At 44.9% G+C, this 18,048-nt stretch overlaps 1 protein-coding gene across 2 annotated transcripts in view; it reads right to left on the bottom strand.

Moving 5' to 3' along the window:
• The window catches only part of SPTBN1 (spectrin beta, non-erythrocytic 1), a 238,388-nt gene that overhangs the window by 167,291 nt on the left and 53,049 nt on the right, over positions 1-18,048 (bottom strand). For both annotated transcript variants that reach the window (XM_081854422.1, XM_081854424.1), the window contains exon 2: positions 2,201-2,399. In XM_081854422.1, coding sequence (XP_081710548.1) covers positions 2,201-2,348 — 148 coding nt within the window. In that variant the 5' untranslated portion in view covers positions 2,349-2,399. The remainder of the gene's footprint in view (positions 1-2,200; positions 2,400-18,048) is intronic.

Genomic DNA, 18,048 nt, shown 5'->3' with positions numbered 1-18,048 from the left:
GCTCCCTCAGCCAATAAAGCGACATGAGCACCATAATGCCAGAGTCAGCCACGGCTGGACCTAATGGTCAGGGGTCCCTTTACCTTTACCTTTAGGCAAACTAAGGCCTGGGGTCAGAATCCGGCCCAATCGCCTACTAAATCCAGCCCACGGATGGTCCAGGAATCAGCGTGTTTTTACATGAGTAGAATGTGTCCTTTTATTTAAAATGCATCTCTGTGTTATTTGTGGGGCGTAGGAATTCCTTCATATTTCCCCCAAAAAATATGGTCCGGCCCCCCACAAGGTCTGAGGGACAGTGGACCGGCCCCCTGCTGAAAAAGTTTGCTGGTTTTGAGGAACACAACCTCAGAACTGCTTTTGACTGCCACAGAACAAGTGCAAGGCTTTGGTTTTTTTCCATTCCGTCTGAGAACTGGGTAACCACCGCCAAGATAACAGATTATGACGCCGCGAGGGTGGAAAATTATGTTGCCCTCTAGCTCCCGTAGGGACACTGAAATGAATGTTGTTGGCACCGAAACTCTCGTGATACAAAGCGACTGGACTTTGCAGACAGGGGTTTATAAACTCTGACAACGTGCAGCTGATTTATGCGTCTTAAGTAGTTTTCTAGACATACATCTGCAAAAGAACTAGACAAAACATTGCTTCAACCCAGGGTGGGAAGTTGAGAAGGGCGCTTGCACCGAAACACAGGGGCTGCTGACACTGTGAAAAATGTTGACTTCAAAAGATACAAGTGCCCAGGGGTCTGTGGGCTACACAGAGATTTTCATCAAGTTTTGCAGTTGGCACAGAATGCCAGTAGAAGTGTCGTCATCATCCCCCAACACACTTACGTGTGATCAACTCTCCTGCAACTGCATATAAGTGTGGTGCCAAGAAATCAGTAAAAAATTCAATTTGAACCCGGAAATGGTGGAAGAGAGCTGGAGAGTCCTCGTAGCTCAGGATGAGACCCTCCCTGAAGCCCGAAGGGGATGTCAGTGAGGGCAGAGGAAGCTCCAAAGAGACCTGAGGTGTAGTGGGGCTTTGTTTAGGCTGCTCGGCCTACCTGCCTAATGGCTGATGCAGCTGCTTTCTTGCGTATCCTCCAGAGAAGCCCCAGATATTTTGGTTTGGGTTGGGAAGAGAGCTTGATTTCGACAACTGCTGCCCCTGTGGATCCTGCTGTCTGAGATGGTTGCCTCATCTTTCCTCATGGGTGGGCCGGCCCTGATGAAAACACCTGTGTGGATCAGGGCCTAACTGACAGCTGGGAAAAGGTGAAGACCAGCTTATATGCAGAGCTCAGTGAATTTGGGGAGGGGGTGCAGGGTCACAGCAGAAGGTGTAAAAGGGATTCTATGCACTTACAGCTGATCTCTCTCTCTCTCTCTCTCTCTCTCTCTCTCTCACACACACACACACACACAAGCTCTTCCAAACTATCAGGAACCCAAGGAAATAACCCGTTTCTGTTTTTCTGTTGAAAACCTGGGAGGTACGGAGAAGATAGGACCACTGGGCATGATCCTGATTCCCCCCCTTCACAGTTTGATGATGGCAGTCAATCAACCACTATAGACCTTCCTAAATAGTTCTCCATAGGGAAGCTAAATTCAAAGCACCACAGACATTGATCCATTTTCTGGAGACATTAGCCCCTCATTAAAACTTCTGGAATTGAACTTTCAGAGTACCTGTCCCCATCGTTTAGGAACAATTACAAACACTGCATAACCCGTGCAGTACCGTGTCATTCTTGAAATAGGAGAGTTCACCGTTATTATTACTTTATCATTTCTAAAGTAGCTGTCAAATCCTTGAAACTTGCTTTAAAGGTGTGGTTTTTTTAAAAAAAAGGATGGCTGAAAGATATTAACATGTAGTTTGGAAATTTGGATGTTAACACCCAACCATAAGGTGCTCAAACTATGGCTTGCAAACCACCTACACCGCAGTCTCCAGTCCTGATTTGGTTGCCAATCATAAATCATGTTTTGAAGCAACCCGTTGTGTGTTTGCTTCACTAAGAGGCAATAGGTGTGGTTATGCTGAACACTCCTGTGAAATGGAGATCAGCCATGTTTCCTGAAAGTTGTAGCTGGATTCAGAGGGTAGACCACAAGCTATTATTTGGGCCACCTTTGTGCTAGGAACACAAACAGCACAAGATGAATAATTGCACCAATGGTAGAAAAGGTGAAAGTCCTACCTGCTAAGGCTTTGATGCGAGACCTCTCAAACAGCCGTGCGGAACTGTTCTCATTGTCCCACTCTTCAACATCCCAGCGGTTGTTGACATCGCTGTATTGCTGTTGGATTTCAATGTTGTCGTAGTCTGTCGCTACTGTCGTCGTCATCTTGGATCTTCTTAAGCCAGCCTCTGCATCAGCTACCCCTTAAAAACTCTCCTGTCAGGGAAGAATGAAAGAAAGAAAAAAGAGAGAGGGAGGGAGATGTGTTTAGTTGTTGGTTTTTAAAGATTTCTTCCTAGGTAAGTATGCAAAGGATCACAGCCAAAGTTGTAGACTTCGTTGACCAGGCTTCCTCAACCTTGGCCCTCCAGATGTTTTGAGACTACAATTCCCATCATCCCTGACCACTGGTCCTGCTAGCTAGGGATCATGGGAGTTGTAGGCCAAAAACATCTGGAGGGCCGAGGTTGAGGAAGCCTGTCGTTGATGGCTGTATACCTATAACATCTGGAGAGGGCTTGGGGCCAGAGCAGTTGAAGGACTGCCTATTCTGACACAAACCTGCCTGGATGTTGAGATTCATGTGTCAGCCTTCTGAAGCAAAGGGCTTGGTCATCTGAAGACAGGGCCTTTTCTGCTGTGGCACCACATCTCTCAAATCTCCACCCCCGCAAGGTTCACCTGGCACCATCTTTGTTCTCTTTCCAGCAACAGATAAACATCCATTTGATTTCTCTAGGCCATTTGAGGCTGCAATCCGGGGATAGCTCTACAGCATGAGACCCTTAATCTCAGGGTTGTGGGTTCAAACCTCATGTTGGGCAAATGATTCCTGCATTGCAGGGGGTTGGACTAGATGACCCTCATGGTCTCTTCCAACTCTACAATTCTATGATTCACTGACCTGGGAGTAAGGCCTATTGAACTTAGAGGAACTTGCGTATAAGATGTGCATAAAATTCCGCTTAGCCTACAGATATAGCTTTATGTTGCTGTTTCATTTTATGCTGCTCTGCTGTGATTCAACTCGTCGTGATTTTATTATTTTACTGTACTGTAAGACCCTCTGAGCACTTTGGCTGAAAAACAGCTAACGGTCGTTTTAAATAAACAGAGAAATGAAAAGTATTAATGAAACCCCCTCTGTCTTTTATTCTGACACCCACTTTTCTGCAACCGGCCCCTCGGCTCAGAATTTTCATACATTTGCCCTGAGTGTTGATATTCGCAATCTGGCAATGCAAAAACCCTTAAAAGTCTTTTTCTCTCTATCTCTCTCCCTCTCTCTCTCTCTCTCTCTCTCTCTCTCTCTCTCTCGTGCTTTTCCTCTAGCTAACCGATGCCACCTACTGACAGTTGAAATTGTTTTCTATTTTCAAGGCAGCCATAGCAAAACATGTTTAATTCCTCTGCATGGACCGCAGGCTGTGAAACAAATTAAGATACTCCCCAAGTGAGGTAGCATTTTGGTGGGATGGGTATTCCACATCTGTGTTGACATCTTAAGGCAGCCTTCCTTCCCCAACCTAGCAGGGTCTGGTTGCTTTGAACTACAGCTCCCATCATTCCCAGCAGGCATAGCTAGGGTTGCTGGGAGTTGTAGTCTAAAACATCCAGAAGCCACCAGATTGGGGAAGGTTGACTTGATCACTGTAGAAAGCAATATTTATCTCTTGGAAAACATTTTAACCTTTCTGTTTTTCTCTTTGCTTTGCTCTTCATATAATAATAGAATAAAAGCTCATTTTACCTTTAATTTATCCCTACATTTATTTGCGAAATAATCCGTTTTATTTATTTTGCTGATTTTTGAGGAGGTTTTTTTTTTTTTTAAAGGGATGCTTTCTCTTTTATTAAAGCTCCTCTGGCGACTGCTTCATTGCGTCCCGTAGCAGGAGGGTTGTTATATGTATTTACATCATTTTCTTTGAAGTAGTTTTGGAGAGTTTTTGTGAGGCTCTCTCTAACTTGTTTATTTGTGGTTAAGATATTGCACAGAGGTTGAACAGTGCTTGAAATTGTATTATAACATTTGCAATAATATCTAGGACCTCCCAGTCCACCTGACCTAGAAATCTATTTGAGTGATGACACAGGACAAAACCAGTTGCTCTTAAAGCAGCTTTTTTAAAAACCCCAAGCATAGTTCTTTATTTTACACTTGTGGGTTGATATTTTTCCCCTCAGAGGTTCTTTCGGCTTCAGTTCTCTTTCGCTCTGCTTTGTGTTATTATGTGCCTGATAAACAGAAGAGACACAATGCCAGAGGATTATGCAAGTGTGATTAAGCCACCTGATAAGAAGGTTGCTAGAGCAACGCTGTGATTTCATGAACCTATTGCTCTGCTGTGCAAAGCGGATTGACTTAGCGGGATTTCCTTTGCGTGCATAGAGGTATTTGGGCAAGGCATTGTGATCATCATTGTTATGGTCAATTGAATTTTTACTGGAAACCAGACTTTAATTTCTTCAAATATCTAAAGGACTGTCATGTAGAAGATGGAGCAAGCTTGTTTTCTCCTGCTCTGGAGGGTAGGACTCTTAAACCAAGAGTCGAGAGTGGATTTCATGCTCTTTATTCAGCTTATAGTGGTGAGGAGGAATGGAATTTCCCCCAGAATGTCTGCTTTATATACATTATTTACACAATGGGCCCCACGTGATTAGCTAATTTCGGGATTCACCTGTAGGCCAATCAGATTGCGGATTCACTTCCACCCTGAGCTGGATTGGGTAGCTCCTGTGGACCGATCAGACTGCTGCATTCTGAATCCTATTGTTCTAGGACCAATCAGACGGCTGCATTCTGAATCCTGTTGTTCTAGGACCAATCAGACTGCTGCATTCTGAATCCTATTGTTCTAGGACCAATCAGACTGCTGCCTTTTGGATCCTATTGAACTCAGTACATAACACAGTGGTACCTCTGGTTACGAACTTAATTTGTTCCGGAGGTCCGTTCTTAAGCTGAAACCGTTCTTATCCTGAGGTGTGCTTTTGCTAATGGGGCCTCCCACTGTGCGCAATTTCTGTTTGCATCCTGGGGCAAAGTTCGCAACCAGAAGCAGCTACTTCTGGGTTAGTGGAGCTCGTAACTTGAAGTGTTCATAACCAGAAGTGTTTGTAACCAGAGGTACCACTGTACCGTGGTACCTCGGGTTACAGGTGCTTCATGTTACAGACTCTACTAACCCAGAAATAGTACCTCAGGTTAAGAACTTTGCTTCAGGATGAGAACAAAAATCGTGCGGCGGCAGCGGGAGGCCCCATTAGCTAAAATAGTACCTCAGGTTAACAACAGTTTCAAGTTAAGAACGGACCTCCAGAACAAATTAAGTTCTTAACCCGTGGTAACACTGTACAAGAAATGAGATTCTGGCTAAACATCAGGAATAACTTTCTGGCTGTAAGAGCTGTTCGGTAGTGGGACAGACTCCCATGTGGGGTTGTAGACTCTCCTTCCTTGGAGGTTTTAAAGCAGAAGTTGGATGGGCATCTGTCATGGATGTTTCAGTTGAGATTCCTGCATTGCAGGGGGTTGGACTGAATGACCCCCGGATTCCCTTCCAATGCAGTTCTATGATTCTATTATTCATCTTTATGAGAGCGGCATTAATTGTGCAATTCAAATAACATATACATTTTTGCTGGAATTAATCAGGTTAGTTATCTCAGTTCGACAAATTCTTATCAAACGTAATTCCTACATAAAAAGGTAAAGGGGCCCCTGACCATTAGGTCCAGTCGTGGCCAACTCTGGGGTTGCGGCGCTCATCTCGCTTTACTGGCCGAGGGAGCCGGCGTACAGCTTCCGGGTCATGGGGCCAGCATGACTAAGCCACTTCTGGCGAACCAGAGCAGCGCATGGAAACGCCGTTTACCTTTCCGCCAGAGCGGTACCTATTTATCTACTTGCACTTTGATGTGCTTTCGAACTGCTAGGTTGGCAGGAGCTGGGACCGAGCAATGGGAGCTCACCCCGTCGCGGGGATTCGAACCACCAACCTTCTGATCGGCAAGTCCTAGGCTCTGTGGTTTAACCCACAGCACCACCAGTGTCCAATTCCTACATAGGAGGTGCTCAATCAATGGGGAAAGTGCAAAAGGCCTCTCCTAGTCATTTTGATATTCTGCAACATTGATGCAACAATAGTGGGTTAGTGGTAGATTTACATTGGACCAGCAGTACTTATATCATTCCCTTCTATGATGCTCCCCCAGTGCTCTTTGCATTATTGCCCTCTGGAGGGGCACTTGTGCACTACAGTGGAACAAAAGTGGGGCTCAAAAAAGAAAAATTACTGGATTTTAGCAGGAAGTTACAGAACAATCACAGATCGGAAGAAACAAAGCAGTATGTCTGCCCCAAAACTTTTGGCAATGAGATGATGTATGACCCCCATGATATTCACCATCATGCTCAACTAATCAGCTATACACAATAAAATTGAAATACTTTATTGTCACTTGTACAACTTGTATGCAGTGAGATTACACAAGCACCCCCCACTCAGCTCTCTTAGTCTTAATTCCCCTTGTTTACTGACGCACACCCACCAAACACGAAAGTCGTTCAGCAGCCTAACAGCCCACAGATAGAAGCTGTTCTTTACCCTGTTGGTGCGACTAATCATGCTTCTATATCTTCTGCCCGAGGGCCGGAGATCAAGAAAGTGCCGGCCAGGGTGTGAATCATCCCTGAGAATTTTCCTCACTCTCCTGAGGCAACTTCCACGATGTCATCCAGCGGATTCATGGGACAGCCCATAATATCTTGTGCTGTATTCACCACCCTTTGTAGGCACTTCCTATCAGTTGATGTCAAACCAGCGTACCACACCGTGATGCAGTATGAAAGGACACTTTCTATTGTTGACCGGTAGAAGGAGGTAATCAAATGTTGATTGACACCGTTCTTTCGCAATACTCTGAGGAGATGGAGTCTCTGTTGGGCTTTCTTAACCACCTGGGTTGTATTGATTTTCCAAGTAAGGTCTTCACTGAGATAAACTCCTAGAAATTTAAAGGAAGGGACTCTATTTCTGGAGAGGCCCTATCTGTAAGTTCAGTACCCTGCCATAAACGGGCATTCTGTTTTTAGGGCTTGGAGCCGAAACAAAATAATTAACTCTGAACTCTCTTCAAATAATCTCTCGTCTAATGTTTGAGGAAGTTGGGGCAGCTCCCCAACCACTGTCTATTCACATAAATGAATCCATTTTATTATATGCAAATGCAGAACTGCCTAAGAATTTATAATGGGGTTGAATTAATAATGAAACCAACTTTTCCCACTCCTTGTCTCATAACAGCAGCAGCAGCAATAACAACGACATAAAGCTAGCTTGTTGATGGGCATGCCAGGAGAAAACTGTTTGATTATGCATTTAATAAAATAAAATAAATACCTCTTAAAAAACAACAACAACTATCCAGATGGTCAAACTTATTGTTCCCAGGGAAATGTTTCATTTTACTCTGTCCGGAGCCATTTAAAAGCAAAATTGGAGGAGAGCTCGGCGCCTCTTCCCGCTCCATTCCACAGGCTACATCCATCCATCTCATTTTTGGCCCAAGATCACCAAACTCTATTGTGCAATCTGAGCTTTCCCTGATGCGCAAAAAAAGAGAGCACTTCTAAGAGAGCATCCATGGCTGCTGTGACTGGCATAATAAAATCATTATTAGAGAAGGGCAGAATCAGTACCATGGAGCCAGGCAATCACGAAGCAGAAAGCCAGTAACTGAGCCAAAGGCAAAGAATGCACTGATGATACCCTGAAGGAAACTAAATCAGATAATTCATATCAGGCTGTGCTCGGTGGCTAAAAAGAAAACAAGAAACTCCTCAAGACGTACATTGGCTCCCAGTACATTTCCGAGCACAATTATAAGTGTTGGTGCTGACCTTTAAAGCCCTAAACGGCCTTGGCCCAGTATACCTGAAGGAGCGTCTCCACCCCCATCGTTCTGCCCGAACACTGAGGTCCAGCGCCAAGGGCCTTTTGGCAGTTCCCTCACTGTGAGATGTGAGGTTACAGGGAACCAGGCCTTCTCGGTAGTGGCGCCCTCCCAACAGATGTCAAGGAAATAAACAACTACAGTCATACCTCTTCTTGAGAACGCTTCATGTTGCGTTTTTCCGGTTAAGAACGCGGCAAACCTGGGTTTCGCCACGTGTGCTCACACAGAAGAGTTCTGCGTGGTTCGCACATGCGCAGAAGCGCTCTATCGCGGTTCACACATGCGCAGAAGCGCTCTATTGCGCTTCACACATGCGCAGAAGCCCCGCTCTGATTGCAGACTTTTCGGGGTGTGAATGGCACCCCGGAACAGCTCATGTCTGCAACCAGAGGTACCACTGTATCTGACTTTTAGAAAACATCTGAAGGCAGCCCTGTTTAGGGTAGTTTTCAATGTTTGATGTTTTCTCATGTTTTTAATATTTTGTTGGGAGCAGCCCAGAGTAGCTGGGGAAACCCAGCCAGATGCGCGGGTATAAATAATATATTATTATTATTATTATTATTATTATTATTATTATTATTATGCCACTCAGCACCTAGAATCATAGAATTGTACAGTTGGAAGGGACCACGAGGGTCATCTAGTCCAACCCCCTGCAATGCAGGAATATTTTTTCCAATGTGGGACTTGAACCCACAACCCTGAGATGAAGAGTCTCACGCTCTACCAACTGAGCTATGTCACAGCTTCAACATTAACCTGCACGATCTCTTCTGCTTGGGAATGGCAAGTAACTATAGAAATCATTGAAGGTCTATTGGCAGAAGGATACCCTTTGCAGCATCAACTGAGATTTCACTGGGCATTCCCCGGCACACTCCCAAGCATCCCAAACCACAGGGGCTAGAAACTTGATTTTTTTAAACATGGAAGTCAAAAGCTGAATTCTGCACCCAGCGCAACATTCTGCATTGGTGTGTGCACAGACCAGGCCACCCCTGGATATGGGGAGCTGTCCTTGACGTTCTCCAGGTATAGGAAAGGACATGGTCAGAAAGTTGTCAAGGGAAACAATGGCTCATTGGTAGAATCCCATTAGCCCAAACTGAAGGACTATGGCTCCGTTGCTTTTTCATTCTGTTCACTGTCCGGCCTGATGATTTCAGCAAGCTGCTTTGTAGGGGCTGAGCAGCTTTGACCGGCCACAGAGTCAGCAGAAAGCAGGAAACAGCCGTATTGTCCGACATCTGCTTACGACTGCACTTTGCCACTGGGCAGACAGAACCCGGTTGTTGCTGCTGTTTTGTCCTGCAAGTACGTTTCCTAGCACAATTGAAAGTGTTGGTGCTGATCTTTAAAGCCCTAAACAGCCTCGGTCCTGTATACCTGAAGGAGCGTCTCCACCCCCCATCATCCAGCCCGGACACTGAGGTCCAGCGCTGAGGGCCTTCTGGCGGTTCCCTCGCTGTGAGAAGTGAGGTTACAGCGAACCAGGCAGAGGGCCTTCTCGGTAGTGGCACCTGCCCTGTGGAACGCCCTCCCAGCAGATGGCAAGGTAATAAACAATTATTTTACTTTTAAAAGACAACTGAAGGCGGCCCTGTTTAGGGAAGTTTTTAATCCCTGATGCTGTATTGTTTTTAATATTCAGTTGGAAGCCACCCAGAGTGGCTGGGGAAACTCAGCCAGATGGGCAGGGTATAAATAATAAATAAATTATGATGATTATGATTATGATTATTACAGTGGTACCTCGGGTTACAGACGCTTCAGGTTACATATGCTTCAGGTTACAGACTCCACTAACCCAGAAATAGTACCTCGGGTTAAGAACTTTGCTTCAGGATGAGAACAGAAATTGTTCTCTGGAGGCGCGGCAGCTAAAGTGGTTGTCAGGGGTTCAGGAGCAGAGACACAGGGGAGAGAGGAAACGGAGAGAGAAGGGGAAGAATCTGAGGGCAGCGTAGGGGAGGATGACAGTGGCCCGAGAGATTCCATGAGCTTCTCCAGCGATTCAGAAGATTCCCAGAGGGGGGCGCCGATGGCCAGGGCGAGGGGAGTCCCAGGGGGGACACACCAGAAGCAAGGGGCTAGCGGGGACTCCCAAAGCAGCAGCGGGAGATCAGGACCAGTTCCCCCACCAGAGCGGAGTGGGGGGGAAGAGTCCCATGAGTCAGGGCCAGCGCCTTCTCCAGTAGGGAGAGAGGATGAGTGAGGGAACGGAGGGGAAGTCAGGTCCAGCTAGCACTCCCGAGGGGGGAAGCAGTGACAGGAGCAGTGAAACGGTCAGAAGGAAGGTGGCCAGCTGGGCGCGCGTGCCAAGTTCAAATGTACAGGCGCGCGGGACAGCAGAAAACCCGGATTGGGAACCAGGTCCTAAAGCCCGCCGGAGGCAGGGGGAAGACTCAGGGGACTCAGCGTCAGAAGAGTCCAGAAAGGGCAAGACCCCAGCGGACAGGAGGACCCAGAGGAGGAAAGAGCAAAGGAAGAGGTGGAGCAAGGCTAGAGTCTTAAACTGGTGTCTGGGGGGAGGAGATTCAGACGGAGCTTCAGCGGTCTAGAGTTTGAGACGTAGAGCTGCACGCCGCGGCTTTGAAATCGAAACTGAACTTCAATAAAGACTTTTGTATATAACAACGAACTGGCGTTGGTCCTTTGTGAGCTGGGACCTTGGGCAGCTTTGACAGTGGTGCTTCAGGTTATGAACAGTTTCAGGTTAAGAACGGACCTCCGGAACGAATTAAGTACGTAACCAGAGGTACCACTGTATTATTATTATTATTAATGCATGCCCTTTTGCAACATGGAGGTCTGTGACGGAGGCCATTCTCACTCCCCTAGCATCCAGCAAGCCTATCTTTAAAGCAGGGATTGCCAACCATTTTGGGGGTTGTGGGCGCATTTGCAAACTGGCATCGCATACCCAGCACCAGGGAAGGGCTCTGCGGGGACTCGTGTGCCCAGAAGCACCGTGTTGGCAACCATAATCTAAATGCCTGTGTCTTCCAAGTCAATGCTTCACCCATGGGCTTCTCACAATTGTCTGACGGGTCACTAATGAAAGCAGGATGCTGGAAGAGGATCAACCTCTGGTCTGATCCAGCTGCACTTTTCTTCCAACACTGTTAGCAATCCCTAAAACTGGGCAGCCTGTTCTGGAAAGAGCTCATGCATTTCCCAGGTTTTGCTACTCTGATGAACATAGCTGCTCATTAAGCTTGTTATCAGGGGTTTTTTTAATTTAAAAAAAATCGGCATGCTATTATGTTGGTTTTATTATATTTTGTTAGCTATATTAAATTATGCAGTTGTTATCAAGTTCTGGAATAGCAAAACAAACTGTTATTGAGCTGTCTAGATTAACAGAGGCAATTAGAGATCACACTAGAAAAGAATTTCAAAAAGCATGGGGAAAATGCAGAGAATACTTCACAAAACAGTGCCCTCAAATTCATACCTGGACTTGTTTCAATTAATGTCTGCAGGAGACTTTGTGGATAGATATTTAAGTTATAATTAGAAAAATCTTAATAATTATTCATAAAGGAAACAGCTTATAAGAAGTAAATAAGGAGGCCAGATACAGGATAAAGGAAGTATTTTATTTGGTTGTTTGTATCTCCTGCCAACCTAGCAGTTCAAAAGCACGTCAAAGTACAAGTAGGTACCACTACTTATAGGTACCACTCCGGCAGGTAAAGGTAAATGGCATTTCTGTGTGCTGCTCTGGTTTGCCAGAAGCGGCTTAGTCATGCTGGTCACATGACCTGGAAGCTGTACGCCGGCTCCCTCGGCCAATAAAGCAAGATGAGCGCAGCAACCCCAGAGTCGGCCACGACTGGACGTAACGGTCAGGGGTCCCTTTACCTTTACTTTTATTGTTGTATGTTATGCTTATTGTTTGTTATGTTTGTGTTTAATGAGGGTGTATTGGGGGAGTGGAGGGTTTATGTTATGTTGTAAATGAAATTTCCAATAAAAAAAAAATAAAAAAAATCATGCAGTCGTTTAATTGGAGACATGATGGCGATGATCAAAGCAATAATATGTAGATTCATTGCAGCCTTCAAGATTATTATTTACTCCCAATAGCCTTGTTCACACACTGAACACAGGTACAATCTATCTCTACATGTGTACCTCCACACACGTGTGTGTGTGTGTGTGTGTGTGTGTGACTCTACGCTTGCTGAAGATTATCTGATAATAACAGTACAAGTGTGCAAGTCAAGTATTGTGTGCCCAGGTACGCAGCCTGTACACTTATTGAATGCAATGTGTGAATGCTCCTAACATTAAGACTCAGTGCTGAAACAGTTAATAATAATAATAACAATAAATTTTATTTATATCCCGCCCTCCCCAGCCGAAGCCGGGCTGAGGGCGGCTAACAACACTAAAACAGTGCAACATTATAAAAACATTATAAAAATTAATTAAAATCAAAAGTTCAGTTCAGTTGTTTGCCTCTGACCCAATCAACAACAAAAAGAAAGATTACACTGCGGGAAATTTTGCAACCACAGGAAGTTCATGAGAAAGCCATTTCTAAACCCATACACTTCAAAGCCCATTTCAGATATTAAAATAGTCTCCATTCTCCTGGCATCCTCTTCAAAATGAGAGAGAGAGAGAGAGAGAGAGAGAGGGGAGAAATAAAATGGTTTATAAGATGTGATTGGGAGCAGCTTTTTCCACGTCGCTTTCAAAGTCAATTTCCAAAGGGAAGGACATGTATATTTACTTCCATAAATAAACCGGATTTTAATGCATTTATCTGATAAGGACTCTGCCATTTGATCTAAACCATCTGAGAACTTTTTATTATTTTTATTATTATAAAGAGAAACAAAGAGGAAGAACCTCGCACCCTTATTGCTTAACTTGGGTGCACCAGGAGGCTGGCTGTTTAAACAGGAAAAGGTTATAGTTGCTGTAATCCTGTCTCGGCAACATCTGGATTTACTTCGCCATGCTCGTACTATCCTGACAGAATAATATTTGCTTTAAGGAGTTATTATTCCTTTGTAAAATATCCTCTCGTCAGTTTCAGGTTACCGGCAGAGCTGGAGGATTACCAAGGGGTTGGAGGAGCCTGTGTGGCAGCCAGCAAGCGTCTCTGAGTGGCAGTCCCAAAGGGACTCATTGCTATGCAAATGATCTGCTCGCTGACTAATCTGCCACACGGCCAAGTGCACTGCTCCTAGGACAGCCTCTCAAATAAATAATTTGCTGGACTTCGGGGCCCGGAGGCCAGAGGAACTCCCGCCGAACCACAGGCAGCTGGAGCAAATTCTGGAGCATCTTGTGGGGGCCAAAGGAAATGTCAGAAAAAAGTGTGCAAGCTCTCAAGTCCTCCAGAGCTCTTTCATCAGGATATTATTGACAGAAGAACTCTCCATCACTATGTACGCTAACTTTGCATTTCTCTGTTCAACGTTATCTTCCCTCCTGCTTTGTTTTAGGCTGTTGATTTAGGTTATTCATACTGTTTTATATGAAGGTGCACAGATTTGCTTTCTGTATCTATTGACGCTGCAGGTACCATATTTTTCACTCTATAAGACGCACCAGAGCACAAGACGCACCTAGTTTTTGGAGGAGGAAAACAAGAAAAAAAAATATTCTGAATCTCAGAAGCCAGAACAGCAAGAGGGATTGCTGCGCAGGGAAAGCAGCAATCCCTCTTCCTGTTCTGCCTTCTGGGATAGCTGCGCAGCCTGCAATCGCTCCATAAGACGCACACACATTTCCCCTTACTTTTTAGGAGGGAAAAAGTGAGTCTTATAGAGTAAAACATACGATATTTTTAATTGTTCTCGGTATGTTCTCCGGAGTGTTGCATTTATTGTTTCTCTGATATGTCGTGAGCCACTGCAAGTCTGCAGAAAAGCGGCGTGTAAATATTCATGGCAGATGACGATGACCCAAGTTATTAGGGATTCAAATTATTCTGATGTTTTGTTTTTTTTCTTTTTCTTTTTTCCAGCACATCTATTGGACTTCCCCACATCCTCCAAACCCTGCGTTCTCTGTAATACAAAACATCAGCAATTTGTTAACTTATTTCAAAGCTTATTGTATCTTTCATTTTATCATGTTGCCTAGTTTCAAAACTGTTGTAACCCAAATCTTATACGTTTTAGCTTAAACACAATAAAGTTGTTTCATTGTTCCACCTCTGACTTCTTGTACCTTAATTTCCATTTCATTAATTTACAATTGCTGAAGCTAGAATTTCTAAAAAGTGCATTTTTTTAACATTTATACAACTTGTAATGTTTTTTCAAATAGTCTTTAAATTTTTCCCAGTCCTCCTCGATTGTTTCTTTTCCCAAGTCTCGGATTCTGCCAGTCATTTCGGCCAGTTCCATATAGTCCATCAACTGCGTCTGCCATTCCTCCAGCGTGGGTAAATCTTGTGTCTTCCAATGCTTAGCAATCAGGACCCTTGCTGCTGTGGTAGCATACATAAAAAAAATTCTATCTTTCTTAAGTACTCTCTGGTCCACAATGCCCAGAAGAAAGGCCTCCGGTTTCTTAGGTAAGGTAAATCTAAGTACCTTTTTTAGTTCATTATGAATCATCTCCCAAAAGGCCTTCACTTTCGGGCAAGTCCACCAGAGATGGAAGAATGTCCCTTCCGCCTCTTTACATTTCCAACATTTATTGTCAGACAGGTGGTATATCTTAGCAAGTTTGACTGGGGTCATGTACCACCGGTATATCATTTTCATAATATTTTCCTTCAAGGCACTACAGGCCGTAAATTTCATTCTGATTATTCTGATGTTTTGAATCCCAAACGTAAAAGGCAGAAGATTCTGGTGTCATAGCGAAACAGGATAACGGTCCAATATTTTTTTTATAAAAAGTATTATTTCAAAAAGCAGAGACATCACCTTGCCAACAAAGATCCGTATAGTTCAAGCTATGGTTTTCCCAGTAGTGATGTATAAGTGAGAGCTGGACCATAAAGAAGGCTGATCGCCAAAGAATTGATGCTTTTGAATTCTGGTACTGGAGGAGACTCTTGAGAGTCCCATAGACTTCAAGAAGATCAAACCTATCCATTCTTAAGGAAATCAGCCCTGAGTGCTCACTGGAAGGACAGATCCTGAAGCTGAGGCTCCAGGACTTTGGCCACCTCATGAGAAGAGAAGACTCCCTGGAAAAGACCCTGATGTTGGGAAAGATGGAGGGCAGAAGGAGAAGGAGACGACAGAGGATGAGATGGTTGGATAGTGTTCTCGAAGCTACCAGCATGAGTTTGACCAAACTGCAGGAGGCAGAGGAAGACAGGAGTGCCTGGCGTGCTCTGGTCCATGGGGTCACGAAGAGTCGGACATGACTAAACAACAAAATTATTTTCAATAGAAGTTCTTTACAAAAACTGATGGAAAGCCAGCACCTTTGCTTCTCACGCCAAGGAAGAGTTATTCTAAGACGGGCAAGCTACATAACGCGTGTGCCTTATGAAAGACAAAGAAAGGCATTGTGCTTCTTGCTTCTGGTATATTCTTTGGCCCCCATGCAAATTTAAACTATAGATCAAGTGAGTAAAACTAATACAAAAAATATGGTTTTTATTGTGTTGCAGCCCTGCTTCTTATGCTGATATTGCTCCATGAACATCACTTGCCCGAATGGGAGGAAGTTAAATTGGAAGAGTTAGAGAGAGAGTTAGAGAGAAGGGGAATCCAGGGAAAAGGTGCTAATCTTTAGGCACAATGTGCCTGAAAGCAAGCAAAATGCTCTTGTAACTCCATTTTGCCAGCTTACCACAAGTAAAACAAGATTCCCGTCTCCTTCTACGGCTTTGTTTCAACCACCCAACTATTTCTGCACTGCCTCCCACATCCTTGTAGCTGGAGGCACGTCCAAGAGTTAGTAGCAGAGATAGCGGACAGAGATAAGCTTTTCTCCTTCTCTCCTGACAAGGAGAACTTGGAGGCCATCCAGTGAATGATAGGAGATTCAGGGAAGACAAAATAAAGTACTTCCTCACACAGCACATAGTTAAAACCATGGCGTCCACTTGCACCCAATGCGGCGATGGCCACCAACCTTTAAAAGAGGATAAGTTCGCGGGGGATAATGGCTACAAGTCAGGATTAAATAAATAAATTTTTAATTATACCTTGCCCTTCCTGGTTCAAAAAACCAGGCTCAGGCGAGGTTCAAAAAAACGGTTCAAAAAACCCGGTTCAATTAAAACACTTAATTGAGGCAACAAAAACAGCATAAAATCACTGTATAAAACGTGAATAACAATAAATTCACAATTCAAAAATCAATTTAGGGGGAAATCCATCTAATAAACATTAGATTATCACCAGGGCTAGCTGGCCAAATTAGTCCTATTTGGGCCAGTGAGGAGACCAGGGGAGAATTAGCTGTGGGATCCCAGAACGGGTAATCCCAGAGCAGGAGGGGGAGGGAAGGAAGGGGAATAAAAGATCAGGCTAAGTTCAAATTGAAAGCCAGGTGGAATAGCTCTGTCCTACAGGCCCTGCAGAAGGAAGTTAAATCCTGCAGGGCCCTAGTCTCATGGGACAGAGCATTCTACCAGGTCGGAGGCATCACTGAGAAGGCCCTGGCCCTGGTGGAGGATAATCTGACTTCCTTAGGGCCTGGGACCTCTAAACTATGGTTAGAACAGATTTAGACTCATAAGAGTTGGAATGGACCCTGAGGATAATCTAGTTCAGGCTTCCTCAAGCTCAGCCCTCCAGATGTTTTGAGACTACAATTCCCATCATCCCTGACCACTGGTCCTGCTAGCTAGGGATCATGGGAGTTGTAGGCCAAAAACATCTGGAGGGCTGAGGTTGAGGAAGCCTGATCTAGTTCAACCCTTTGCGATGCAGGAATATGCAGTTGTCCCTTAAGGAGATCGAACCTGCAACCTTGGCATTGTCAGCACTACGCTCTAGCTAGTGTGATAGGAATTTTGAGGTCTTAGATATATGTTAAATGTTCATAAGTGTACCAACCAAGCACGTACATAGATCAGCACAGGAAGACCGACCTGAATCCATTTTTGATTCCCAAACTGACCAAATGTTTTCTCTGCAAGGTCAAAGGAAAATGGAAAAGCCTCCCCATTGTCTTTTCCTTCACAAATCCTGTCTTAAGGGCAGATTTAAGATATGAATAGGGTGTGAGCCTGTGACCTGGCTCAGGAACTAGGTATTTATCATTACAAAAGACTGGCCAAGCTCCCTAGGCAATCCAATCAAGTGACCATTAAACAGGTAACCTGTCAGACGAGATAAACAACACACTCAGATTTCTGCTGTAGACCGCCTTTTCTGTGATGTAGGTATGATGTATCTGGGGGGTGGTCTTAGGTTACACCCCTTCTGTGATCCAAGTGATGGATGGATATCTGCTCCCTTCCACTGTAGGAGGCAGTGTGCCTCTGATTGCCAGCTGCTGGGAATCTCAAGTGGGGAGAGCGCTTTCCTCGTGGTCCTCCTTTTGGGCTTCCTCACAGGCATCTGCTTGGCCACTGTCTGAACTGGGTGATGGACTAAGATGTGCCTTTGACCTGATCTTAGCAGCCGCCAGCAATCCAAAGACAACCATTGGGGAACGGGAAGGGGAGTACCCATGCTTAGAAGGAAACTTCTCCTAGCTGCCAGTAAAGAAACTACTTTAAAGGTAAAGGGACCCCTGACCATTAGGTCCAGTCGTGACCGACTCTGGGGTTGCGGTGCTCATCTCGCTTTATTGGCCGAGGGAGCCGGCGTACAACTTCCAGGTCATGTGGCCAGCATGACTAAGCCGCTTCTGGCGAACCAGAGCAGCACACGGAAACGCCGTTTACCTTCCCGCCATTGTGGTACCTATTTATCTACTTGCACTTTGATGTGCTTTCGAACTGCTAGGTTGG

The sequence above is a fragment of the Podarcis erhardii genome (genome assembly GCF_964252035.2).
Source record: "Podarcis erhardii genome assembly, chromosome: 3".
Classification (NCBI taxonomy): domain Eukaryota; kingdom Metazoa; phylum Chordata; class Lepidosauria; order Squamata; family Lacertidae; genus Podarcis; species Podarcis erhardii.
The sequence above is the reverse complement of the archived record's forward strand: the minus strand, read 5'-3'. Positions and strand labels throughout refer to the sequence as shown.